General features: G+C 36.5%; 1 protein-coding gene across 1 annotated transcript; it reads left to right on the top strand.

Moving 5' to 3' along the window:
- Positions 1 to 696: 696 nt before the first annotated feature.
- LOC141703010 (uncharacterized) lies at positions 697 to 1,233 on the top strand. Its single transcript, XM_074506633.1, has 2 exons — positions 697 to 789; positions 835 to 1,233. The coding sequence occupies exons 1-2, from the start codon at positions 697 to 699 to the stop codon at positions 1,231 to 1,233; spliced, it is 492 nt and encodes a 163-aa protein (XP_074362734.1).
- The last annotated feature ends 23,366 nt before the right edge of the window (positions 1,234 to 24,599 follow it).

The following is a 24,599-nucleotide window of genomic DNA, read 5'->3' as shown; positions in this document are numbered from 1 at the left end:
CTCGAGGCAAAATACTTTTGGCCCCAAATGAAGGATGATGTGGAAGCTTATGTGAAGACTTATCTTATGTGCCAACAAGACAAGATGGATAATAAACAACCAGCGGGTCTACTCGAGCCACTCCCTATTCCTACTCGACCATGGGAGAGTATCTCACTTGACTTCATCTCGGCCTTACCTAAGTCCGAGGGTTTTGGCTTTATTATGGTGGTGGTGGACATATTTTCTAAGTATGGGACGTTTATAGCAGCCACCACTGATTGCACCGCTGAGAAGGCAGCACAGTTGTTCTTCAAGAACGTGGTTAAGTTTTGGGGCCTTCCCAAAACCATCATAAGTGATCGAGACCCACGCTTCACGGGGAAGTTATGGAGAGAATTGTTCAACTAATTGGGGTCTGAACTATACTTCTCTACTAGATTTCACCCCCAAACTGATGGGCAAACCGAGAGGGTGAATGCTTTGCTCGAGTGCTACTTGAGGCACTTCGTGGAGGCTAAGCAAAGGGATTGGCCAAAGTTGTTGGATGTAGCCCAATTCTCTTATAACTTACAAAGAAGCGAGGAGACGAACAAGAGCCTGTTTGAGCTCACAACGGGCCAACAACCCCTAACCCCTCATTCCTTTGCACACCAACAAAGTGGGCAAAGTCTTGGAGCCTTGCACATGGATAAGTCTTAGGAGGAACAAGCGGATATGGCGAGATCGTACTTAACCAAGGCAGCCAAAAGGATGAAGAAATGGGTGGATGCTAGGCGACAACCAATGGAGCATCATGTGGGCGACAAGGTAATGGTCAAGCTTCTTCCCCAATAATTTAAGGTCTTTCAAAAGGTGCATAAAGGGATCATTCACAAGTATGAAGGACCATTTGAGGTAGTTGGCAAAGTAGGAAAGGTGTTATATAAGGTGCAACTACCTCCCAACATGAAGATTCATCCGGTCTTTCACGTGAGCATACTAAAGCCTTACCATGAGGACGTGGAAGACCCCTTAAGGAATGACTTATCTCGCGTACCTCCATTGATGACAAAGTCATTTGAGCAAGAAGTAGATGAGGTGCTTGCCGATCAAGTCATTAGGCGTCGGGGCATACCACCAAGTACTCAATACTTGGTTAACTGGAAAGGACTACCCACAAGTGAGGCTACATGGGAAAATGAACAAGACTTATGGCAGTTCAAGAGACAGATTCTTGATTATCACACGTTGACGAGGGCGTCTCCGAATTAAGTGGGACTGTCACGTACCACTTAATTTGGACCCGTCCATGCCGTTTTTCATTGCGGAACTTTCTAGAGTAATATAATAATCTCTTGTAAATAAAGGAAAGCTCTAGAATCTTATGGAATGTACTTAGAAAATATCTTAGATAGATATTTTAGATATAAAACCCTGGAACCTTCTTTAGTGGAGGAATATTGTAAAATGTTCTAAAATCCTTCTTAGAGTAGTATAAATAGAGGAGGTCCCCTCATTTGGATGATCATTCAAGAAGTTGTAAAAGCTCTCAGTTGTAAATATTAGTGCTCTTAGTAATAAAAGTTCCTCTCTTTCTTCAAATAATCTAAGTGTTCTTGTGTGTGTTCACCTAGTGTTACACAAAATTCCAATTATGTGTGACAATACTAGTGCTATATCTATTGTGGCTAATCCAGTTAATCATTTGAACAAAGCACATTGATGTTAGGTACCATTTTATTAGAACATGTTGCAAATGGTACCATTGAGCTCATTTTTGTTCCAACAGAAAACAGTTAGCTGACATTTTTACTAAACCTTTGGATGAAGCAACTTTCACTAGACTTGTAGGTGAAATTGGAATGCTAAATTCTCCATCCTAAACGCAAGAATTCAGCTAGTGTTTTGTAGCAGATTGATTTCTAATAAATCAAAATTAATTTAATTTAATTGGAAATTAACTGGAATATGAGTTATAAATATTTCAGAAATCTCTGTATATTTATTTTTTCAAAATTCAAAACTGAGCTTGGAATTTTTCAATTCTAAAAAAACTGTCTAAATGATAATTTACATTTTTAATATGAGAAATTAGCACAAGACGGAATTAAAAAGAACAAAAGTATATAGAGAGAACTGAGTTCTCGATATGTCTAATTGACTTCTCGACAAGTCATTTTGAGACTTCTCGAATGAATTCTCGATAAGTCACTTTTCTGACTTCTCGACAAGCTTTATTATGACTTCTCGATAAGTCATTGTAGAGATCTCGATAAGTGATAATTCATAGAGTTCTCTACAAGTATAAATTTTAGACTTATCAACAACTCAGAACTGGAATAATTTAATTTAATAAATTATTTTGGTAAAATAATTTTGATAAAATACTTCTAATTTTATTTTGATTTATTCAAATAAAAATTAGAAAATTCAGTCCATTCAGGACAAACTGGGTATTTATTTGACATCTCGATAAGTCATTTTCTAGTTCTCGATAAGAGTCAGAAAAATGACATAACGATATGTATCTATTCTCTCAATCTGACTTCTCGATAAGCTAATCCCAAATGTTTATTTTGAGTTCTCGATAAGTCAAATGGCATCAAACACAGCTACACCTTTCATCCCAAAGGAGGGCACCAACTATCTTGCTTTTACAGATGCAAATCAAACTCTTGACAGTTTCAAGAGCTTTTTGAAGTTTCTTTCTGAAACTTACTTTGCAGGTGCTCTAACTGCAAATACAGTACTAAACTTGGATGATCTTAGGGATTTCTGGAACACAATTGTCATAAGGACAGTGGTGCATGAGAACCAAGCTATATCCATGGTGGTTAATATTTTAAGTGTAGTCCAGAAGCTGGTATTTCCCATGGCCTACAACAGACACATCAGTGTGGGGATGCTAATGCTGCAGGAATTTAGCATAAGGCTCGCTATTTCTTTGTCTACAAGAGGTAAGGAAATTTTCTTTCCTAGGTTTATAATATCTACATTAAACAATTAAGTTGAAGACATTCATTTACTCAATGGTATAGATAGAACACAAATAGGCAACTGTAAGCAAGTTTCCAAAGTTTTATTTGGTTCACTTACTACAAAGAATAAGATAACTGTAAGTCTCAGAATCACTCCATTTATGTTGGAGAGATTCAGGACTTACCCTTACCCAATTCCTGACATGGGGTCTATAGTAACAATTAGTACAATTATGGCTCCTGTACCTGTGGCAGAACAAATACAGGAACACCAACAGGGGTCTTCCCAAACTGAGACCCTTATTTCTTTACCAATAGAAGCTAGGAAACCAACCACTTCATCCTCTCAAAAGGATGAGGTGAGTAAAAAGAAGAGAAAGCAGGCAACCCTAACTATATCAATGAGAGTGGTGAGGATCAGAATCAAATAGAGTCCACCCTGGTTAAGAAACTAAAGAAGGCCAAGAAAACTGAGTTGACCACTCAAGCTACCTTTAAAACCTCCCAAAAGGATGTAGTTGCAAAAGAGGGCATAAAATAGACTCTAGGGGCATCCTCTCAAAAGGGCGTCTCTATTGAAAATAGCACTCTCCCTAGTGCACCCTGTAAAGAGTCTGCACCAACACTTGAACACATTCAAGTGTATGAAAGAAGGAATAAGGATGGCACACACACAAAGAACAAATCTTTTGAAGCTTTCTCATCTATTCAGGGGGAGCTTCCAATACTCAATCTTGAAATTACAAATCTAATATCTAAAATTTCTTCTTTATACAATCAAACACTTGAATCTAGCTCTCAAGTGTTGTAAAAATCAAGTGACATGGTTCATGAAACTATGCTCACCACCCAGGAACCACATCTAGTTGGTGAGAGACTACACTTTGGGGTAGACCTTGATGACACCAACACAAACACAGAGGTTTTATAAGTTTTTACTGAAGACCCCGTGGTATCTACTGTAACACCCCCAGATCCGGGGTCGGGGATCCGGGTTGTCACGGTCCTTCTTTCCACAATATCACTTCACTTAATTAATAATAAATACCCTCATGCTGTGACCCCACACTAACACACACCACAACTCGTTATAGTCTCAAAGATGAAATTGAAATAAGTACAAGTCTTTGAATCCACAATTTAAAAGTTATTACAACCCAAAACGATTACTTGATAAATTTACAGTTAATTGCCATTATCTGTCACAAGTTATAATTATACATAATTTGATTCTCAAAAGTAGATGGTCTGAACTACAATGGATCTACCTCTGCAGCTATAGCAGCCACAACATCATCGGGAAGACGCGGGACGCTTCCCACGCGCTTGCGCTGGGTCTGCTGGAGTCTGGCCATCTCTCCTAACTGTTGTTGTGTGATGAAGAAATAAAGCAAGAGTGAGCCTTACAGCTCGCAAGATAATATGTAGTGATAACAATAATACAAGTATCTAAATGGATACTTACTAGAATCTTTATCGTGTGTAAGATAATTACTTACTAGATATAAGTAAAAACAAGGAATGAAGTTACCAATACTTCCCCACACTTATATCATTTATAAAGCTACTTGAACTATCACCGTTCAAAGTATAATAATATTCACGAGGTCATCCCATAGATGAGACCACAAATAAACTTGAAAATATTTGATCTTTGAAATATTTTGAAAAGAAATGAAGTTACGAGATACTTCATTCAATGGATACACCAAAAAATGTTTGACCCTGTCAATGCTTCGGCAACCACCCATTAGTAGCCTTTCGATCGAAATGCTACGGGTAGTGTTGCAGAATTATCCAAATGGATGATGAACTCATTACGGGAGTTTACCGCGCCAGGAAGACCACTTACGATGATCAGTCGTAGTAGTACAACCCCACCATTTTCTACATGTAGAGGAGAACCTGTCGGATTTACTTGTCAACCGAACACTGAACTCCTAAGGAATGAACCGCCTTAGCGGAACTTCCAGGCCATTTGGGCCAATATAATAAGGCTGGGCCGGCGCTACTCGACCACTTACGCCACTCCTAGTTCAGATGAAATCCATGACTCTGAAACGTAAAGCTCGTTTCCCCCTTTCCCCAAGTAGAAACTTGTTGATACGGCTCCACCAAGAAGTCGTATCTAGTTGGAAAGGAAAACTCACCGATATTTCCCAGGCGATGCCTGTTAATGGATTAACTTGTTCCAAGAATTTTACTTCCCGAATATTGGGTAAGTAATCAAAAACTCTTTTACCAGGACAGCAACCTTGTTGCGAATATAAAACACACCACCGAGCCGGATCCCCCATGTTTTGAGCGAGTATTTAAATCTCCTTTTTAAAAGGAAGATTTTAAATATAAAAATAGTTTTGGGATCCGCTCTAACTTTTGAAAATCATTTTAAAGACTCGAAAACACTTTAAAGAGTGTTGGGAGTAAAACTGATTTAATGAAGTAAACCAGTCCCCAGAATATTTAGAAAATGACTGAATATTAATATTTAAATAATATTCCCATAAAGAATTATCTTTATAAAAATAATTAAAGCAGAAGTATTAAAACTTATACTTGAAATAAACATTAAATAACCGAAGATATACTTATATGAAAGTATTATCTTTATTTGAATAATCGAAAATAAGTTTGATTATTGACACCTTATTCTTTAATAAAATAAAGAATATACCTCAGCAAATAATCGGAGTCATAGATCCTCAAATGAATATCCAAGTAATATTCAATAAATAATATAAAGGAGTCATAAGTCCTCGAAGGAATATTCAAGATAATATTCAATAAATAAATAAGCTGAGTCATAAGCCCTCGAATGAATATTCAAGATAATATTCATTAATAAAATAAAGTAGTCAAATAAACCTTATTCGATTAATAGTTTGGAAACTATAACCATATATATATATATATATTTATATATATATATATATCCATATCCATATATACACAAAATTACTCGGGATCCTCGACTCCCGGTTTTAGAAAATATTTTCACCTTTGGGTCCCTATACTAAGGGTATATGCAAGATACAACTATCCTCTAGCATAGGTATTATCAACTGAACCAACAGATATATATTTCAAGAATATGAAACAGGCATGCATATATACCATATCACATGCTACAATATATCGCATCATTTGCTAATTATCCAACATGCATCTATCGCAAGATAATGCAAATACATATATTCATCACAACAACAGTATAACGGATAGAATACTTGCCTGAGCGACTTGGGGGTGAGAAAGGCTCGGGACGAGTCTGGTAACCTATAAACAACAAGTAAGTTGGAATTAAACCAAAATCACTTGTAAATCTATGCTTTAACTAACTTAGACTCTAATGCTAGTTTTACGCTCACCGATTCGCTTAAGTCACTCGGGTACCCTCGGCTCCACCATTTTTAATAATTTAACCTTTACGAGTTTTAAAGCGATTCCTTCGCGAATGACTTACCAACTGCCTAACACACTTACCATAAATGTTTCATACATTAATTAACCCTTTTTGGTCTTTAACCTATGTTCCAAAGTAAGGCGAGGGAAAAAGTTTCGTCCGCGAAACGCCGTTACTTGAAACGGTCGTTTCTCCTAAACCGTAAATCGGAATCGGACGAACTACATATCAAAACGAAGCTCGTAACATGAGCTATCTAAACATGGCAGTGGTCACAATCTAGCAGGGGGTTCTCGGGTCCTAATGCTATGCACAAAAACAGTCCAAAGAAAATCGGACATTACGACGGCTATGTTTACGCGATTTCCCATTTTTAAAACTATCCACAATCAACACAAACCATCCTCAAATCCAACACACAACAAACACCCATCCTTATCACATCATAACAATCCCAACCAATTCAATTTTAATCAATCATACATATGCTTAAACCTAACTTTAATCATACTTAACTTTCTTTAAATCAAAACCACAAAATTACCATCTCATTACACTACCATACCAAATCTCAAACTCTAATCATATCAATAAGATACCATAACATCCTACTCATCAAAATCACTTTATAATATATAAGAACCTAGGGTTTGAAAATGGTATACCTTCCTTGGAGTGGTGGGTTGAGCTAGGAAGCCTTAATAAGCTTGGAGAAGCCTTAAGAAAGCTTGGATCTTCAAGAAAAACAAGAAAAAGTTCAAGTTAAAAACTTGAAATCACTATTCATTGTCTTCTTCTTTGATTAAATGAAGAAGCTAGAGAAAGAATTAAAGGCTTAAACTCATGATATAGCCATAACTAAGCATAAAGATGGTTAGGGAATTTTCTTACCAATTAAGGATGCTTGGATCTTGATTTTGAGAATTTTAGCTTTGAAAAAAGTGAAAAGCCGAGAGCTAGGTGATGAACAAATGCCTTGGCTGATTTTTGATGAAATGATTTGCTAGTTGGTTGGCTTGGTTTTGTTTTTGATTTAGCAAATTACCACCTTGCCCTTGAATTTGTGTGGTCCTTAATCAACCACACCTCCCTTCTTCCATGTCATGCTTATGTCACCCTTATGATGTCATCCTCCCTTCCTTGTCTCCTTTCTATTGGTTGGATGACATCACTCCCATTAAACCCTTGATTAACTTCCTAATCGTTTGCCTAATGACCGCTGATCTGTTATACGGTTCGCTTAACTTTCGTTCTCGTTTATCGTTTGAAGGATCATACCCGGGATCTTATTACTTAGGTTCCCTTGACCTTTCTCAATACATTATATTCCTTTTTATGATCCTCTATTATAATCCTTTAATTTAAATCCTTTTTATCTTGTTACCTTATACTCAATTCTCTCCGTATCTTATGGATTTCCGGGAAAAACCAAAGTGTTCGGAATTGGGTTCTGACGATATTTACATACACTTATATACTTCATAGAGTACTAATAAAATCCCAGAATATCCATAACAGAACCCCTACATAGCGTGGCGTGAAAAGTTTTCTCATTCAGCTAAAACACTATTCACAAGGGTTACAAAAAGTTGAAAAATTTTGGGGTTATTACATCTACTCAAGCACCTTCATGTGCTAAACAAGCTTCACAGATTGATAGGTTTAAGGGTAGTACTCTTGAGGGGGAGCTATCTAAATCCTCTCCAATTCAATTGGAGGTTCCTCATGTAGGGACAACTCCCCTCAAAACTCTAGCTAAAATTGCCTTAACAATTAAAGCTGGGAGTCCAATTGCCAATGAGACTGTTATAGGGGAGGCAAGTCAGGCACATTCAAGTGCTAGCTCTTTGCAAGAAGAACAAGGGTTTGAGGCCATGGTACATGACAATAACCTGGTCAAATCCCCTCCAATTCAATTGAAGGTTCCCACAAGTGGAGAACAACACACTGTTATAACCGCAGTTCCAACTGTGACATCTGTCACAAGTAATATTACTAAACCCCAACCATCCACCTCAAACCCTACAGACATTCTACATCAAATCTCTCTCTACCTCCATCACACCTTATTTCTCATTGGCTTCAAGATGCCCAAGCTCAACCCATTATAATGAATGATCTTTTGGTTGATCAACTTTCTGGTCTTGTCAGCATCACACAACAGCTTCTAACCACAGACATGTCCAATCAGGACTATCAAGCAATCTTGCTGTCTTATAGAACTGATGTTGAACATCAACAATAAAAGATTGTGAATGAAGCTGAGCAGGATGGAAATGTTGATGCTTGGCTAAGCAAGGACTTCAATTTGAGCATGGATGAGGTCTTGGAAAGATTTAGGGAAGAATATATCACCATTTCGGGAAGCAATGCCAAGGTCCTGAATCCACAAGAAGTATATGATGTTGTGACAGAAGTTTACAAAGCTTAACTTAAAGCTTTTCATCTCATGAGTAAAGCTCTACAACAGACTCTGGAAAGTCATAAAGACAGAATAAGAAGGATGGTAAAGAAGAAACTGGATGACCTTGTCCCTACTCAAGTTCAAATCAAGAACAAATTTCAAACTTTTGCTGACCAAATGGAAAGGTTTGACATGACTACCATGGAGAAAAGCATTAAGAGTCTCAAACATCCTTTGTTGCTCTCCATGAAGTTGTACAGAATCACATCACCAGTACTAATGAGACAAGGCTCAAACTGGATCAACTACATTAGGCTAGGTATACAACTTCAGCTCTGTTAATGGAAGGCATCAAAGAATCTGTACAAGCTACTTTTGGTGCTCCTATCTCTTCATGTTATCAACAACCTCCTTCCACATCAACAAATCTCCAGATTCAATTTCTACAACAGCAAGTTTCATTTCTCCAAGTCTCAAATGACTCACTCACAACTCAGGTTAATGCTCTCACTTCTCTAGTGCAGAGTCAACGGAATGACATCAGGTCCCTGGTAGACTCCCAAAAACATCTCCAAATGCAGAATTCAGTTTCTTTGGGAGCTATTATGGGTGCCTTGAATGTTTCTTTACCTGCTCTTCCTGAAGCTGTGAGGCCAGAAATTCCAACTCCACTACTCCTTCCTGCCAACAAGACTAAGGGGGAGATATAAGTTAGGATTAAACAGTCCAAGGAAGCTGGTAAATCTATACAATCTCAAGAGGCTGGAAATCACTCTAGTCAAAGTTCTATGCAATTAAAACTCTCTCAAAGTGTCAGTAAAGACATGCTCCAGAAAGCTGCAGAAGGACCCTGTCAAGATAATGAGTTCAATGAGCTACTGGAAGTTCTAAGAGTCTCTCTGGCCAATAACTATATTACTTACAATAGAGCTTTGGCCAACAATATCAATTTCTTAAGAGTGGTGATAGTGAAAGTTGACAACTTTTTGGAAAAAAAGGATAGTAGCAAATTTCAATGACTGTGGTTTGGACAAATGTCTCCAGGTGTCTCTCTCAAATCTACAAAGAATGAGAGCATCTGAGCCTGATGTGCTAATTAACAAAGTTAATCTAGTAATTTAAAAGGACACCCAACTGCTCAAAAAACTCAAGCAAGCTCAGATAGCTACTTTTCCCGAAGCCTATCTTTATCCAAGAAAGGGGGTGGCCTACATTTATCCATAAACTAACCAGTGCAGATACTTCACAGTTCCCAAAAACTGTGTAAGGGCAAATTCAAGATTAATAATGACATTGGAAACTGATCTAAAGAGAAAGAACTTCAAAACAACTGAAGATGTGAAAATGATTAGGATGCCAGGGAGATATCTATAGAATGGAGAGACCATGTTGCCAACTACAAAGTTTAACTCAAAAGATAACAAGGATGATGATGAGCAGAAGCATGATATGCAGAAACCTTCTGGCTCAAATCCAAGTCACTCTTCTAAAGTAATTGTTAGCAATGTAGAAGAAAAGAAGCATGATGAGAAGAAGAGGGATGGCAAGAAAAAGGGAGATGAAAGAAGGAAGAAGAAGAAGAAGGAAGACGGTGAAAGAACAAAGAAGAATGTCCTACAAATCCAAATCTCTCAATCCACTATACCTACAAGCTCAAACACTCAACTACCCTTGATCTTTAAGCCTAAACTTCTGTATAAATAAACTGAAAACACTGTACTTAAAATACCAATCACCTCTAGCCAAACCACTCTAAAGAAAATCTCAAACCTACCTTCATTTAATCCACATATCAAAACTCATTTCAAAATTGTTGGAAGAAAACCAAAAAAGCTGAAAGTTGAAGAAAGGGCTATCTGGAATTGCTTTGATCAAACTGAGTTTCTACCATTAAACTGGTGCATCACAGATGATGACTACTTTCAACAATTATGTGAATAAATGGTCAAAGTTTGGGTTGTATCATTGAGGCAAGTCAGAATTTATTATCAAGATGGCTCCTACACTTTACTTGGCAGGTATTTAATGGACACACTTTCAACCACAGAAATTAAGAGGGTGATTAGCTTGATGAAGGATAAGGACACTCGTACAAGAGCATGGAGGGATGTGTTGTGTGTATGGCTGAAAGTAAGAGATGAAAGAAGAGCAAAAGCAAAGGCTGAAAAGGATGAAAGGGATAGGAAATATGCAGAAGAAATTGCATTGTTTGAACAAAGATCAAATGAGCTCAAGACAAAGGGGATGAGCAGAATTTCCAAGGATGTACATTTTCTGAACATAAAAGTTGGCAGATATTTAAGATGCAGAGTTGGTTACTTTAATGGATATTCAATGGATGATTGGCTCAAGCTTGTGGAAGCTCTAAGAGGGACACAAATCATAGATAAACTTCAAGTACTTGTAAATCTAAAGGACCTCATTAGAAATGATTCAGGCTATGAGAATTTTATTTGATGAATATACATATCAAACTCATGTAATCAATCAGTGTATAAAATTTGTATTTGTCCTCTGTCAATTTTATGTAATCTTTTATTATTTTATTATAACTTGGGGTTAGTCTTGTTACTAGACATGAATTTGTGATAAGCAATCTTCTCACAAATTGGGGGAGATTGTTGTGCAAGACATGACTGTATCATAACAAGATCAAGTCACATTGATAACCCTAAGATTTAGTTGTATGATAGTTTACATCTATATTTTGTATTGTATTACTTGAGGCTGTAAAAATGTTAACTATGAGACTGGAATATTTTTCTGTGAACAGTGTCAAGCCTAAGAATAAACTCTGGAAGAAGATCAACAAGTCACAGAGATATCGACAAGTCATACAACAAGACCAAGTAATACAATCTCCCCCAATTTGTCAATTTGACTTAGTCTGGTTATAGTACAGACATGTCTTGCACAACAATCTCCCCCAATTTGTGAGAAGATTGCTTATCACAAATTCATGCCTGTTAACAAGACTAACCTCAAGCTTCAATGGAAAATAAGACTAATGCATAAAAATTGATACAATTATAACATTTATACATTATGTAAAGACTGTTTTTGCTTCTATTTCTTCTCTAATAAGGTCCCTTAAGTAAACAAAAATTTCAAGTTCTTCTATTATAGGTGTCCCTTCTAGAGCTTCCACAAGTTTGAGTCTGTCTTGTTTTGGATACCCATTTAGCAAATCAATCCTAAATCTTGTGAATTTACCAGCTTTGATATTCAGAAATTTTCCATCCTTAGAAATTCTGCTCATTCCTTTTGCCTAGAGTTCTTCCGATCTTTTAATGAACATTTCAATCTCCTCATCATACTTCCTTATCTTCTCCTCATATTCAGACTTATTTCTTGCTTTCCTTTCCTCCCTTACTATCAGTCATTCAGCTAAAACAGATCTCCATGCTCTTGTAGCGGTATCCTTATCCTTCGGTAAACTTATCACTCTTTTGATTTCTGTGGGAGAGAGAGTGTCCATTAAGGTACAGCCTATAAATATGAATGATCCATCTTCATATTAGATTCTTACTTCCCTTAGAGTTACAACCCAAACTCTAACTATTTTCTCAGCTAGTTGTTGAAAATAATCTTCATCTGAGATGCACCAGTTTAAATGCAGAAAATCATTTTGCTTGAAACAATTCTAGATGGCCCTTTCAGTGACTTCCACTTTTTCAGTACGCTTACCCTTCTTAGGTTTCCTCCCAACCGACTTGTAGTTAATTCTCAGTGATGGCTTTACAGAGGGTGGGTTTATGATTTTCTTGAGAGATGATTGGCTTGTGGTGATTGGTATTTTCAAAAAGGAGTTAGCAGTTTATTTGTATAGGAATTTGGGCTTAGAGGTTTGAGGTGGTTTGATGTTTGAGATTGTTGGCTTTGAAGGTTGAGCTTGAATTTTTTGGATTTTTAGGGTTTGTTGTGGTTCTGAGCCATCATGCCTTTGCTTGCTTCTCCTTTATTCTCTCCTTTTCTTGTCACCATCCTTCTTCTCATCCTCCTTTTTCTCTTCTTGCTTCTTGTCCTTGCTGCCAGTTGCTTTAGAAGACTGACTTGGATTTGAGCCGGAAGGCTTTTATTTGTCATCCTTCTGCTCATCATCATCCTTGTCTTTTCTTAAATTGTATTGAGTATTTGGCAACATGGTGTTAGCATTTACAAGATATCTGTCTAAGATTTGTATCATCTCCACATCCTCATATTTCTTGTTCCTTTTATACTTTAGATCAGACTGTAAAGTAATGATCAACCTCATATTTGATCTGACACAGTGTTTAGGAACAATGAGATGTTTGCTCTGTTTGGTTGTTAGACAAATGTAGACTATTCCTTTATTTGGATATAGATAGGCTTCAGGAAAAGCTGCTATATGTGCCTTTTTAAGCTCATGGAGAAGTTGAATGTCTTCTGGAATAACTGGATTCACTATGTCAATCATTACATCCAGTTCAGATGCTCTTAAAGTTTGAAGATTCAGAAGAGTCATCCGAAGACACCTGTCCACACCATCATCATTAATGTTCACAACAATTCTTTTCTCCAAGAAGTTATAAATTTTCACAACCACTGCCCTGATGAAGTTGATGTTCTTGGTCAAAGCTTTCTTGAAGGTCACATAATTATTTTGAAGAGACATTCTTAGTACTGCAAGAAGTTCACTGAATTCTTGATCTTGATTGGGTCCTTCTGCAGCCTTTAAAAGTCTTTCTTTTCCAACATCAACTTGAGAACAGCTTTGCCCAACCTGAATAGGCTCTTTAGAATTTGTTTTAGCATCCCTGGATTGTTGAATCCTAGCCTCAATCTCCCCTTAGTCTTGGTGACAGGCATGAGTAGAGGAGTTGGTAGTTCTGGCCTATTGTGTTTAGGTAGAGAGGGCAATGATATGTTGAGCTTCCCCATGATGGCCCCCAAAACAACAGAATTCTGTATTTGGAGATGCTTGTGAGAGTCCACCAGGGTCTGGATATCTGATTATTGACTTTTGACTAGAGAAGTCGAGGCCTGAACTTGAGCATTGAGGGAGTCATTGGAGGACTGCAAGTTTGAGATTTGTTGTTGAAGAGATTGGATTTAAATTTGTAGATGTAGAGACATGTGGATGAGAGCTAGTAGATGATGAGGAGCCAAAAGTTGCTTCTACAGCCTGTTTGATACCCTCCATATGCAATGCAGAAGGATCATATCCGGTCTGGTGAAGCTGGTCCAGTTTGACCTTTATGTCATTTACAATGGTGATTTATTGTTGGACCACTTCATGAAGAGCAATGAAGGATTGTCTCAGATTCTTGACATCTTTTTCCATAGTGGTCAAATCTAATCTTTTCATTTGGTTAGCAAAGAGTTGAAACTTTGAGGTGATCTTGACCTGGGAAGGTATAATCTCATCCATCTTCTCATTTACCAGCTTTCTAATCTTATCTTCATGACCAGTCATTTTTACTCGTAGATCTTTACCAAAAAGGTGAAAAGCCTTAAGTTGAGCTTTGTAAACTTCTGTGATTGCATCATAAACATCATGTGGAGTCAAGGCCTTGGCATTGCTTCCAAAAATAGTGACATATTCATCCCTAAACCTAGCCAAGACTTGATCCATCTTCAAAACAAAATCCTTGGATAGCCATGCATCTACATTCCCATCTTGTTATGCATCATTTATAATTTTCTCCTTCTATTTTTCAAATTCTTCATTATATGTTAGCATGATGGCTTGATAATCCTGGTTGCTCATATATGAAGTAAGTAGATGCTGTGAAATATTTGTTAATCCAAAAATCTGCTCAACAAGAAGATCATTCACAGATGTAGGTTGAGAGCCAGATGCTTGCAGCCATTGAGAGAGAAGATGTGGTTGTTGAGGTTGTGAGGTTGATTGTAACACCCCCAGATCCGGGGTCGGGGATCCGGGTTGTCACGGTCTTTCTTTCCACAATATCACTTCACTTAATTAATATAAATAACCTTATGCTGTGACCCCACACTAACACACACCACAACCCGTTATAGTCTCAGAGATGAAATTGAAATAAGTACAAGTCTTTGAATCCACAATTTAAAATTATTACAACCCAAAATGATTACTTGATAATTTACAGTTAATTGCCATTATCTGCCACAAGTAATAATTATACATAATTTGATTCTCAAAAATAGATGGTCTGAACTACGATGGATCTACCTCTGCAGCTATAGCAGCTACAACATCATCGGGAAGACGCGGGACGCTTCCCACGCGCTTGCGCTGGGTCTGCTGGAGTCTGGCCATCTCTCCTAACTGTTGTTGTGTGATGAAGAAATAAAGCAAGAGTGAGCCTTACAGCTCGCAAGATAATATATATAGTGATAACAATAATATAAGTATCTAAATGGATACTTAATAGCATCTCTATCATATGCAAGATAAATACTTACTAGATATAAGTAAAAACAAGGAATGAAGTTACCAATACTTCACCACACTTATATCATATATAAAGTTACTTGAACTGCCACCGTTCAAAGTATAGAGAGTTTTAAGAAAAACATCCCATAGATGAGACCACAAGTTAAGACTTGAATAGATTCAATCTTTGAAAGATTATTGAATGAAAAAGTTATGAGATACTTTATTTAGTCCCGATATATATATATAACCACATATATATACCCCTTTCAACATTTCCTGAAACCTCTGTTATGTAAAGTATGAACAGAGTTTGAAACATCCAATGAATTTTGGAACGGAAAAGAATTTTGGCATAAACCCGATATCTTGCTGATCAGGCAAAGATACCAATAAGTAACCTTTTCTACTGTAGATGGATGAATTCCTCACCGGTCATCACCCTGGCCGCATTAGGACCTCGCGCTAGACCGTACCCCGGCCCCTCACGCGTTGATGGACTGCCACCCAGCCACTTACACAATAATAGACCGTACCCCGGCCTGTCGCTTATGCCGACTCAATGAGATGGGCTTACTTCCCGAACGTTGGGCAAGTAATCAATTCATTTACCAAATCTGCAACCTCGTTGCGAATATAAAATACACCACAGAGCCGGATTCCCCAGGTTTTGAGCGAGTATTTAAATCCCCTTAAAAAGGAAGATCTTAAATATAAAAATGAGTTTTGGGATCCGCTCTGACTTTTAAAAATCATTTTGAAGACTCGAAAACACTTTAAAGAGTGTTTGGAGTAAGGCTGATTTAATGAAGTAAATCAGTCCCCAGAATATTAGAAAATAACTGAATATTATTATTTAATATAATATTCCCATAAAGAATAATCTTTATAAAAATAATTGAAGTAGAAGTATTAAAACTTATACTTGAAATAAACATTAAATAACCAAAGATATACTTATATGAAAGTATTATCTTTATTTGAATAATCGAAAATAAGTTTGATTATTGACACCTTATTCTTTAATAAAATAAAGAATATACCTCAGCAAATAATCGGAGTCATAGATCCTCAAATGAATATTCAAATAATATTCAATAAATAAAATAAGCTGAGTCATAATACCTCGAATGAATATTATAAATAATATTCATTAAATAAAATAAAGGAGTCATACATCCTCAAATGAATATTCAAATAATATTCAATAAATAATATAAAGGAGTCATAAGTCCTCGAATGAATATTCAAGATAATATTCAATAATTAATATAAAGTTATCGAATAAACCTTATTCGATTAATAGTTTGGAAGACTATAACCATATATATATATAAATATATATATATATATATATATATATAATCTACTCGGGATCCTCGACTCCCGGTTTTAGAAAATGTTTTCACCTTTGGGTCCCTATACTAAGGGTATACGCAAATACCGCTTATCTCTAGCATAGGTATTATCAAATGAACCAACAGATATATATTTCAAGAATATGAAACAGGCATGCATATATACCATATCACATGCTACAATATATCACAAAAATTTGCTAAATAACCAATATGCATTTATCGCAAGATCATGCATATACAAATGTATACATCACAACAACAGTATAACGGATAGAATACTTGCCTGAGCGACTTGGGGGTGAGAAAGGCTCGGGATGAGTCTGATAACCTATAAACAACAAGTAAGTTGGAATTAAACCAAAATCACTTGTAAATCTATACTTTAACTAACTTAGACTCTAACGCTTGTTTTGCGCTCACTGATTTGCTTAAGTCACTCGGGTACCCTCGGCTCCACCATTTTTAATAATTTAACCTTTACGAGTTTTAAAGCGATTCCTTCGCGAATGACTTACCAACTGCCTAACACACTTACCATAAATGTTTCATACATTAATTAACCCTTTTTGGTCTTTAAGCTACATTCCAAAGTAAGGCGAGGGAAAAAGTTTCGTTCGTGAAACGCCGTTACTTGAAACGGTCGTTTCTCCTAAACCGTAAATCGGAATCGAACGAACTACATATCAAAACGAAGCTCGTAACATGAGCTATCTAATCATGGCAGTGGTCACAATCTAGCAGGGGATTCTCGGGTCCTAATGCTATGCACAAAAACAGTCCAAAGAAAATCGGACGTTACGACGGCTATGTTTACGCGATTTCCAAATTTTTTAAACCATCCACAATCAACCCAAACCATCCTCAAATCCAACACACAACAAACATCCATCCTTATCACATCATAACAACCCCAACCAATTCAATTTAATCATTCATACATATGCTTAAACCTAACTTTAATCATACTTAAGTTCCTTTAAATCCAAACCACAAAATTACCATTCCAAATCCCAAACTCTCAATCATAACAACAACTACAATAACATCCTACTCATCAAAATCACCTTATAATATATATGAACCTAGGGTTTGGAGATGGTATACCTTCCTTGAAGTGGTGGGTGGAGCTAGGAAGCCTTAAGAAGCTTTGAGAAGCCTTAGGAAAGCTTGGATCTTCAAGAAAACAAGACAAACTTCAAGTTAAAAATCTTGAAAACACTATTCATTATCTTCTTCCTTGATTAAATGAAGAAGTTAGAGAAAGAATTAATGGCTTAAACTCATGATATAGCCATAACTAAGCATAAAGATGATTAGGGAATTTTCTTACCAATTTAGGATGCTTGGATCTTGATTTTTGAAAAATCTATGCCTTTAAAATGTAAAAAGCCGAGAGCTAATATGAAGAACAAATGCCTTGGTTGTTTTTGATTTTTTGATGAAATGATTTTGCTAGCTTGGTTGGCTTGATTTGTATTTGATTTAGCAAATTACTACCTTGCCCTTGAATTTGTGTGGTCCTTATTCAACCACACCTCCTTCCTTCCCATGTCATGCTTACCTCATCCTCATGATGTCATCCTTCCTTCCTTGTCTTCTTTCTATTGGTTGGATGACATCATTCCCATTAATCCCTTTGATTAACTTCCTAATCGTTTGCCTAATGACCGCTGATCTGTTATACGGTTCGCTTAACTTTCGTTCTCGTTTATCGTTTGAGGGATCATACCCGGGATCTTATTACTTAGGTTCCCTTAACCTTTCTCAATACATTATATTCCTTTTTATGATCCTCTATCATAATCCTTTAATTTAAATCCTTTTTTTTTCTCCTGTTACCTTATACTCAATTCTCTCCGTATCTTGTGGATTTCCGGGAAAAACCAAAGTGTTCGGAATTGGATTCTGACGATCTTTACATACACTTATATACTTCATGGAGTACTAATAATATCCCAGAATATCCATAACAGAACCCCCACATAGTGTGGCGGGAAAAGTTTTCTCATTCAGCTAAAACACTATTCACAAGGGTTACAAAAAGTTGAAAAAAAATTTTGGGGTTATTACATTGATGGTTTTTGTGAAGGATCGGAACCACCTGTGACAAAAGTCACATTTTGACTCACAGCAGGTACTGTGGTTATGACAAGTTATCGTTCCACACTAGTTGTGGGAACCTCCAATTAAATTGGAGGGGATTTGACTGGATTACTGTAATGTGCACCAGTCTCAAACCCTTGTGTGTCTTGCACCACACTGTCACCTGAATGTGTTATTCTTGCCTCCTCTATGACAGGATAATTGGAAATTGTACTCCTAGCATCTATTGTTAATGCAATTTCTGCTAGGGTTTTGAGGGGATTTTTTCTTGGAACAGGAGCCTCGAATTGAATTGGAAAGGATTTAGATAGCTCCCCCTCAGGAGTACTACCATCAAACCTAACAGCCTGTGAAGGCTGATTTGCACATGAAGGTGCATTTATAACATCCATAGGGTCTTCAGTAAAAACTGATGAATCTTCCATGGTTTTTATGGTGTCATCAAGGTCTACCCCAACTAGTAGCCTCTCACCATCTGATTGTAGTGTTTGGGTGGTGAGCAAGGTTTCTTGAACCAAGTCACTTGATTGGGGCAACACTTGAGGATTAGATTCAAGTGTTTCAATGTAGGAAGAAGAAATTTTAGAGATAAGTAGAGTTTGATCATGAGTAAGTATTGGCAGCTGCCCATGAGTGAATGAGGGAGCTTCAATAGATATGCTCTCACTGTGTGTGCCTTCCTTATTTCTCCTACAATACACTTTAATTTGTTTAAATGTTGGCTGTGCAGACTCTGTACAAGGTGCATTGGGGAGAATGCTCTTTTCAATAGAAACATCCAGTTGAGAGGATGTCTCTAGAATCTGTTTTGGCCCCATTTGTATAACTGCATCATTTTGGGATGATACAGAGGTGTTTTGAGTGGTCAGCTCATATTTCTTTGCCTTCTTTTTCCTTTTGACCAATGGTGACGCAGGTTCTGTATGTTCCTCACCACTCTCATTCATAACAGTTAGGGTTATCTCCTTTCTCTTCTTTTTACTCACTTCACCCTTTTGAGAGGATGAAGTGGTTGGTTTCCTAGCTACTACTTGGTTTGAAGAAATCATCTCAGCTTGGAAAGGTCCCTGTTAGTTTTCCTGTATTTGTACTTCTACAGGTTCAGGGACCATAACTGTACTAGCTTGTACATTTTATCCCATGTCAGGCATTGGGTAAGGGTAAGTCCTAAACATCTCCATCATGAATGAACTGATTTTCAGACTTACATTTACCTTTTTCTTTATAGTAAGTGAACCAAATATTATTTTGGATACTTGCTTACAATTTCCTTTTTAGTGTTATCTATACCATTTAATAAATGTATGTCTGTTACTTTATGATTTAAAGTAGACATAATGAATTTAGGGAAGAAAATTTCCTTACCTCTAGCAGATTGGGGCATTGTTAGCCTGGTTGCAAGTTCTTCCAGGATCAATAGACCAACATTCAAGTGTCTGTTGTGGGATATTGAGAACACCAGCTTCTGCACCACACTTGAAATGTTTCCATACCCTGTCTTCCTGTATATGAAGGCCCTTACTATAGAATCAAACACAAAGGACCATTCCTTCCTAAGGTTTATTCTATTCAAGCTTTCCAGATTGATTCTTCCACCATATTTGATGAAGTTCATGTACTCTGCAAGCTCATCTTGGGTTGACATCTCCACTAGATTTGCAGTTAGAAGACCCAAAGCTGCATTCACATCTTGCTCATTGAACTCTATATGTTGGCCTCCTATTGTGCAAGTTACCACCAAAGATATAGAGTTGTCATTCATTACAATTCTCACCACAACTGTTACCCAAAACTCATGCAAAACATCCAAGTACAAGACTGGGTTAGAAGTTAAGGCTCCTGCAAGGTAAGATTCAGACAAGAATTTCACAAACCCCTTGAAACTATCAGGGGCTTGGTTAGCATCAGTAAAATCTAGGTAATTGGTTCCTTTCTCTGGGATAGTAGCTCTAACAGTATTGAGTGTCATTGTTGTTTAGTGATAGTGAATGGGTAAGAAAAATTAGTGAGAAAGGAGTTGAAACGAGAGAGAAATCGGTTTTGGATTGAAAAAGCTAGGTCACTTAGAGTTCTCGAAGGTTTAAGTATGTATATGTATCAAGATGTCTGGGTATTTATAGTAAAAGCAAATGACTTGTCAAGAACTCAAAAATAGACGTTTGGAATTAGTCTATCGAGAAGTCATTTTGAGATGTGAAAAGCATATCGATAAGTCATTTCATTTATTCTTGTAGAAAACTAAAAATTAACTTATCAAGATGTCAAATAAATACCCAGCTTATCCAAAATGGAATAAATTTAATTCCAATTTTTACTCGAATAAATTAAAGTAAAATCAGAATAATTTTGTCAAAAGTATTTTTCCAAAATAATTTATTGAATTAAATTATTTCAGTTTAGAGTTATCTATAAGTCTAAAAAGATACTTGTAGAGAACTCTGTAAGTTAGTACTTATAGAGAACTTTACAATGACTTATCGATAAGTCATATTAAAGCTTATCGAGAAGTCACTCGAGAAGTCAGTAAATTGATTTATCGATAACTCATTCGAGAAGTCTTAAAATGACTTGTCGATAAGTCAATTAGACTTCTCGAGAAGTTAGTTCTCTATATACTTTTGATCACTTTGATTCTTCCTTGTGTGAATTTTACATATTAAACATGTAAATTAACAGTTAGGCAGTTATTTTAGAATTTAAAACATTCCAAGCTGAATTTTTATTTATGAAAAATAAATATTCAGAGACTTCTGAAATATTTATAATTCATATTTCAGTTAATTTCTAATTAAATCAAATTAATTTTGATTTACTAGAATTTAATCTGCTGCAACACATTAGTTGAGTTCTTGCCTTAGGATGAAGAATTAAGCATTCCAATTTCACCTACAAGTATAGTGAAAGTTGCTACATCCAAAGGTTTAGTAAAAATATCAGCTAATTGTTTTTCTGTTGGAACAAAAATGAGCTCAATGGTACCATTTGCAACATGTTCTCTAATAAAATGGTACCTTACATCAATGTGATTTATTCTAGAATGATTAACTGGATTAGCCACAATAGATATAGCACTAGTATTGTCACACATAATTGGAATTTGGTGTAACACTAGGCCACAATCCATTAGCTGACTTCTAATCCAAAGCACTTGAGCACAACAACTTCCAGCAGCTATGTATTCAGCTTCAGCTGTGGAAGTTGACACGGATTGTTGTTTCTTGCTATACCAGGATACAAGTCTTTGTCCAAGAAACTGACAGCTTCCACTAGTACTCTTTCTGTCAACCCTGCATCCAACAAAATCTGCATCTGTGTATCCAACAGCTTCAAAACCAGTTCCCTTAGAATATCATAATCCCAAGTTTGGAGTCCCCTTCAAGTATTTGAAAATCCTTTTCACGATCATTAAATGTGATTCTTTTGGATTGGCTTGAAATCTTGCACACAAATATGTAGCAAACATGATGTCTGGTCTACTTGCAGTTACGTAAAGCAATGATCCAATCATCCCTCTATAGCTTAAAATATCTACACGTTTGCCCTTTTTATCTTCATCCAACTTTGTTGCTGTAGACATAGTTGTAGATGCAGGTGAACAGTCAACCATGCCAAACTTTTTCAATAAATCTTTGACATACTTAGTTTGGCTGATAAAGATTTCATCATTTCTTTGACTAACTTGAAGTCCAAGAAAGTAACTTAATTCCCCCATCATACTCATTTCATATTCACTCTGCATAAGCTTGGAGAATCTTTGACAGAGCTTCTCATTAGTAGAACCAAAGATGATATCATCTACATAAATCTGAACTAGGATCATATCACCACCATGCAGCTTGTAGAATAGTGTCTTGTCTATTGTTCCTCTAGTGAAACCATGTTTAAGTAGAAAATCTGTCAGTGTGTCATACCAAGCTCTAGGTTCCTTCTTTAGTCCATATAGAGCCTTGAGTAGCTTGTACACAAAATCTGGAAATTCTAGGTCTTCAAAGCCAGGTGGTTGTTGCACATAAACTTCTTCTAATTCACCATTCAGGAAGGCACTCTTGACATCCATTTGATACACTTTGAAATTTGAATGTGTAGCAAATGCCAGAAAAATCCTTATTGCTTCAAGTCTTGCAATGGGAGAAAAAGTTTCATCATAATCAATTCCTTCTTCTTGTGAATAGCCTTTTGCAACCAACCTTGCCTTGTTTCTGGTAAATATACCATTTTCATCCATCTTGTTCCTTAACACCCATTTTGTTCCAATTATACTTCTGTTCTTTGGTGCAGGAACTAACTCCCAAACTTTGTTTCTTTCAAACTGATTAAGCTCTTTTTGCATGGCAGATATCCAGTCAGGATCCATTAGAGCTTCTTTAGTCTTCTTGGGCTCTACTTGTGACAGAAAGCATGCATGTAGACACTCATTAGCAGTAGCACTTCTAGCCTTACACCAGCATTAGGATCACCAATTATTGCATTTTGATTGTGACTTCTATTCCATTTTCTGGTGTGAGTTTGTTGACTGGTGCCTTTATCATTATTTGTATGACCGGTATATTCTTCTTCTCTTTCTCCCCATGAGTTCGTGCTATTAAATTCAGGTGTTTGAGATGAGCTTTCATTTCCATGATTTTCCTGTTCATTAGTTTCTTCATTCAACATCTGTTGTGCATTGACTTCATCTTATTCATCAGAATCACTGTTAATATTGAGATTTTCAAATGCAAGGGCTTCAACTTCATTATCATCAAGGCATTCCAAGCCTGGACACTTGTCATTATCAAAAGTCACATATGTACTTTCCATAATTTTCTTTTGATCAATTACATAGACTTTGTAGGCAGTTCTCTCCAATGAATATCCCAGAAAAATGGCTTCAAAGACCTTTGAGTCAAATTTTCCTACATATTCAGAGTTGTCTTTTAAAAGTAACACTTGCTTCCAAACACATGAAGATGCTTTACAGTAGGCTTTTTCTTAGACATGATTGAGTAAGGTGATTTTCCATGTATCTTGTTGATGAGATATCTGTTTTGAGTGTAGCATGCAGTATTGACAGCTTCTTCCCAAAAACTAGTTGGCAACTTGCAGCATTGTTCTTACAGCTTCTACTAATGTTCTGTTTTTTCTATCAACTACTCCATTTTGTTGAGGTGTTCTAGCAGCAGAGAATTATTGAACAATGCTTTTGTTTTTGCAGAATTCACTCAATGTTGCATTTCTGAATTCTTTCCCATTATCACTTCTCAACCTCTTTACACGGTTTTGATCTTCAACCTGCTTTTCTATCTTCTTTATATGCTCAATTATGATGTGTGGAGTTTCATCTTTAGAGTGCATGAATTCTACCCAAGTATATCTTGAAAAATCATCCATCATCACAAGTGCATATTTGTTTCTTGAAATTGACAAGACATTTACTGGCCCAAACAAGTCCATGTAAATAAGTTGTAATAGTGCACTTATGGAATTCACAGTTTTTGACTTGTGACTAGATCTTTTCATTTTTCCTTTCGGACAAGCTTCACAGACTTCAATTTGAGCAAACTCTAATTTTGGCATGTCTCTCATCAACTCTTTCTTGACCATAGTGTTGATTGCTTTATAATTTAGATGTGAGAGTTTTTTATGCCATAACTTGCTTTGCTCTATGGATGTCTTGGTGTAGAAGCAACAAATTTCATCCTCATTTATTGAGTCCAAGCCTGCAACAAACAAGCTTCCTTTCCTTGCTCCTTTTAGAGCAACTTCATTGGTTTTCTTGCTGATGAAGATACATTCTTCTTTATCAAATGGAACTTTAAAACCTTTGTCTACAAACTGGTTGACACTGAGAAGATTTACTTCAAGACCAACTACCAATGCTACATCATCAATGACAACATTTCCAGAAATAATCTTGCCATATCCCATTGTGAATCCTTTGTTGTTGTCTTCAAAAGTCACCAAAGGGTCAACCTTCTCCATAACTGTGATAGCAGGACTTTATCACCTGTCATATGCCTTGGAAAATCCA

Source organism: Apium graveolens, chromosome 2, assembly GCF_009905375.1.
Source record: "Apium graveolens cultivar Ventura chromosome 2, ASM990537v1, whole genome shotgun sequence".
NCBI lineage: Eukaryota > Viridiplantae > Streptophyta > Magnoliopsida > Apiales > Apiaceae > Apium > Apium graveolens.
Note: the sequence above shows the minus strand (reverse complement) of the source record. Positions and strands in the feature narration are given on the sequence as shown.

Excerpts from the sequence above, each read along its gene's own strand:
- LOC141703010 (XM_074506633.1), top strand. The coding sequence starts at position 697 with ATGGCGAGATCGTACTTAACCAAGGCAGCCAAAAGGATGAAGAAATGG. Across the intron at positions 790-834 it reads AGCATCATGTGGGCGACAAG|GTGCATAAAGGGATCATTCA; the intron begins GTAATGGTCAAG and ends GTCTTTCAAAAG.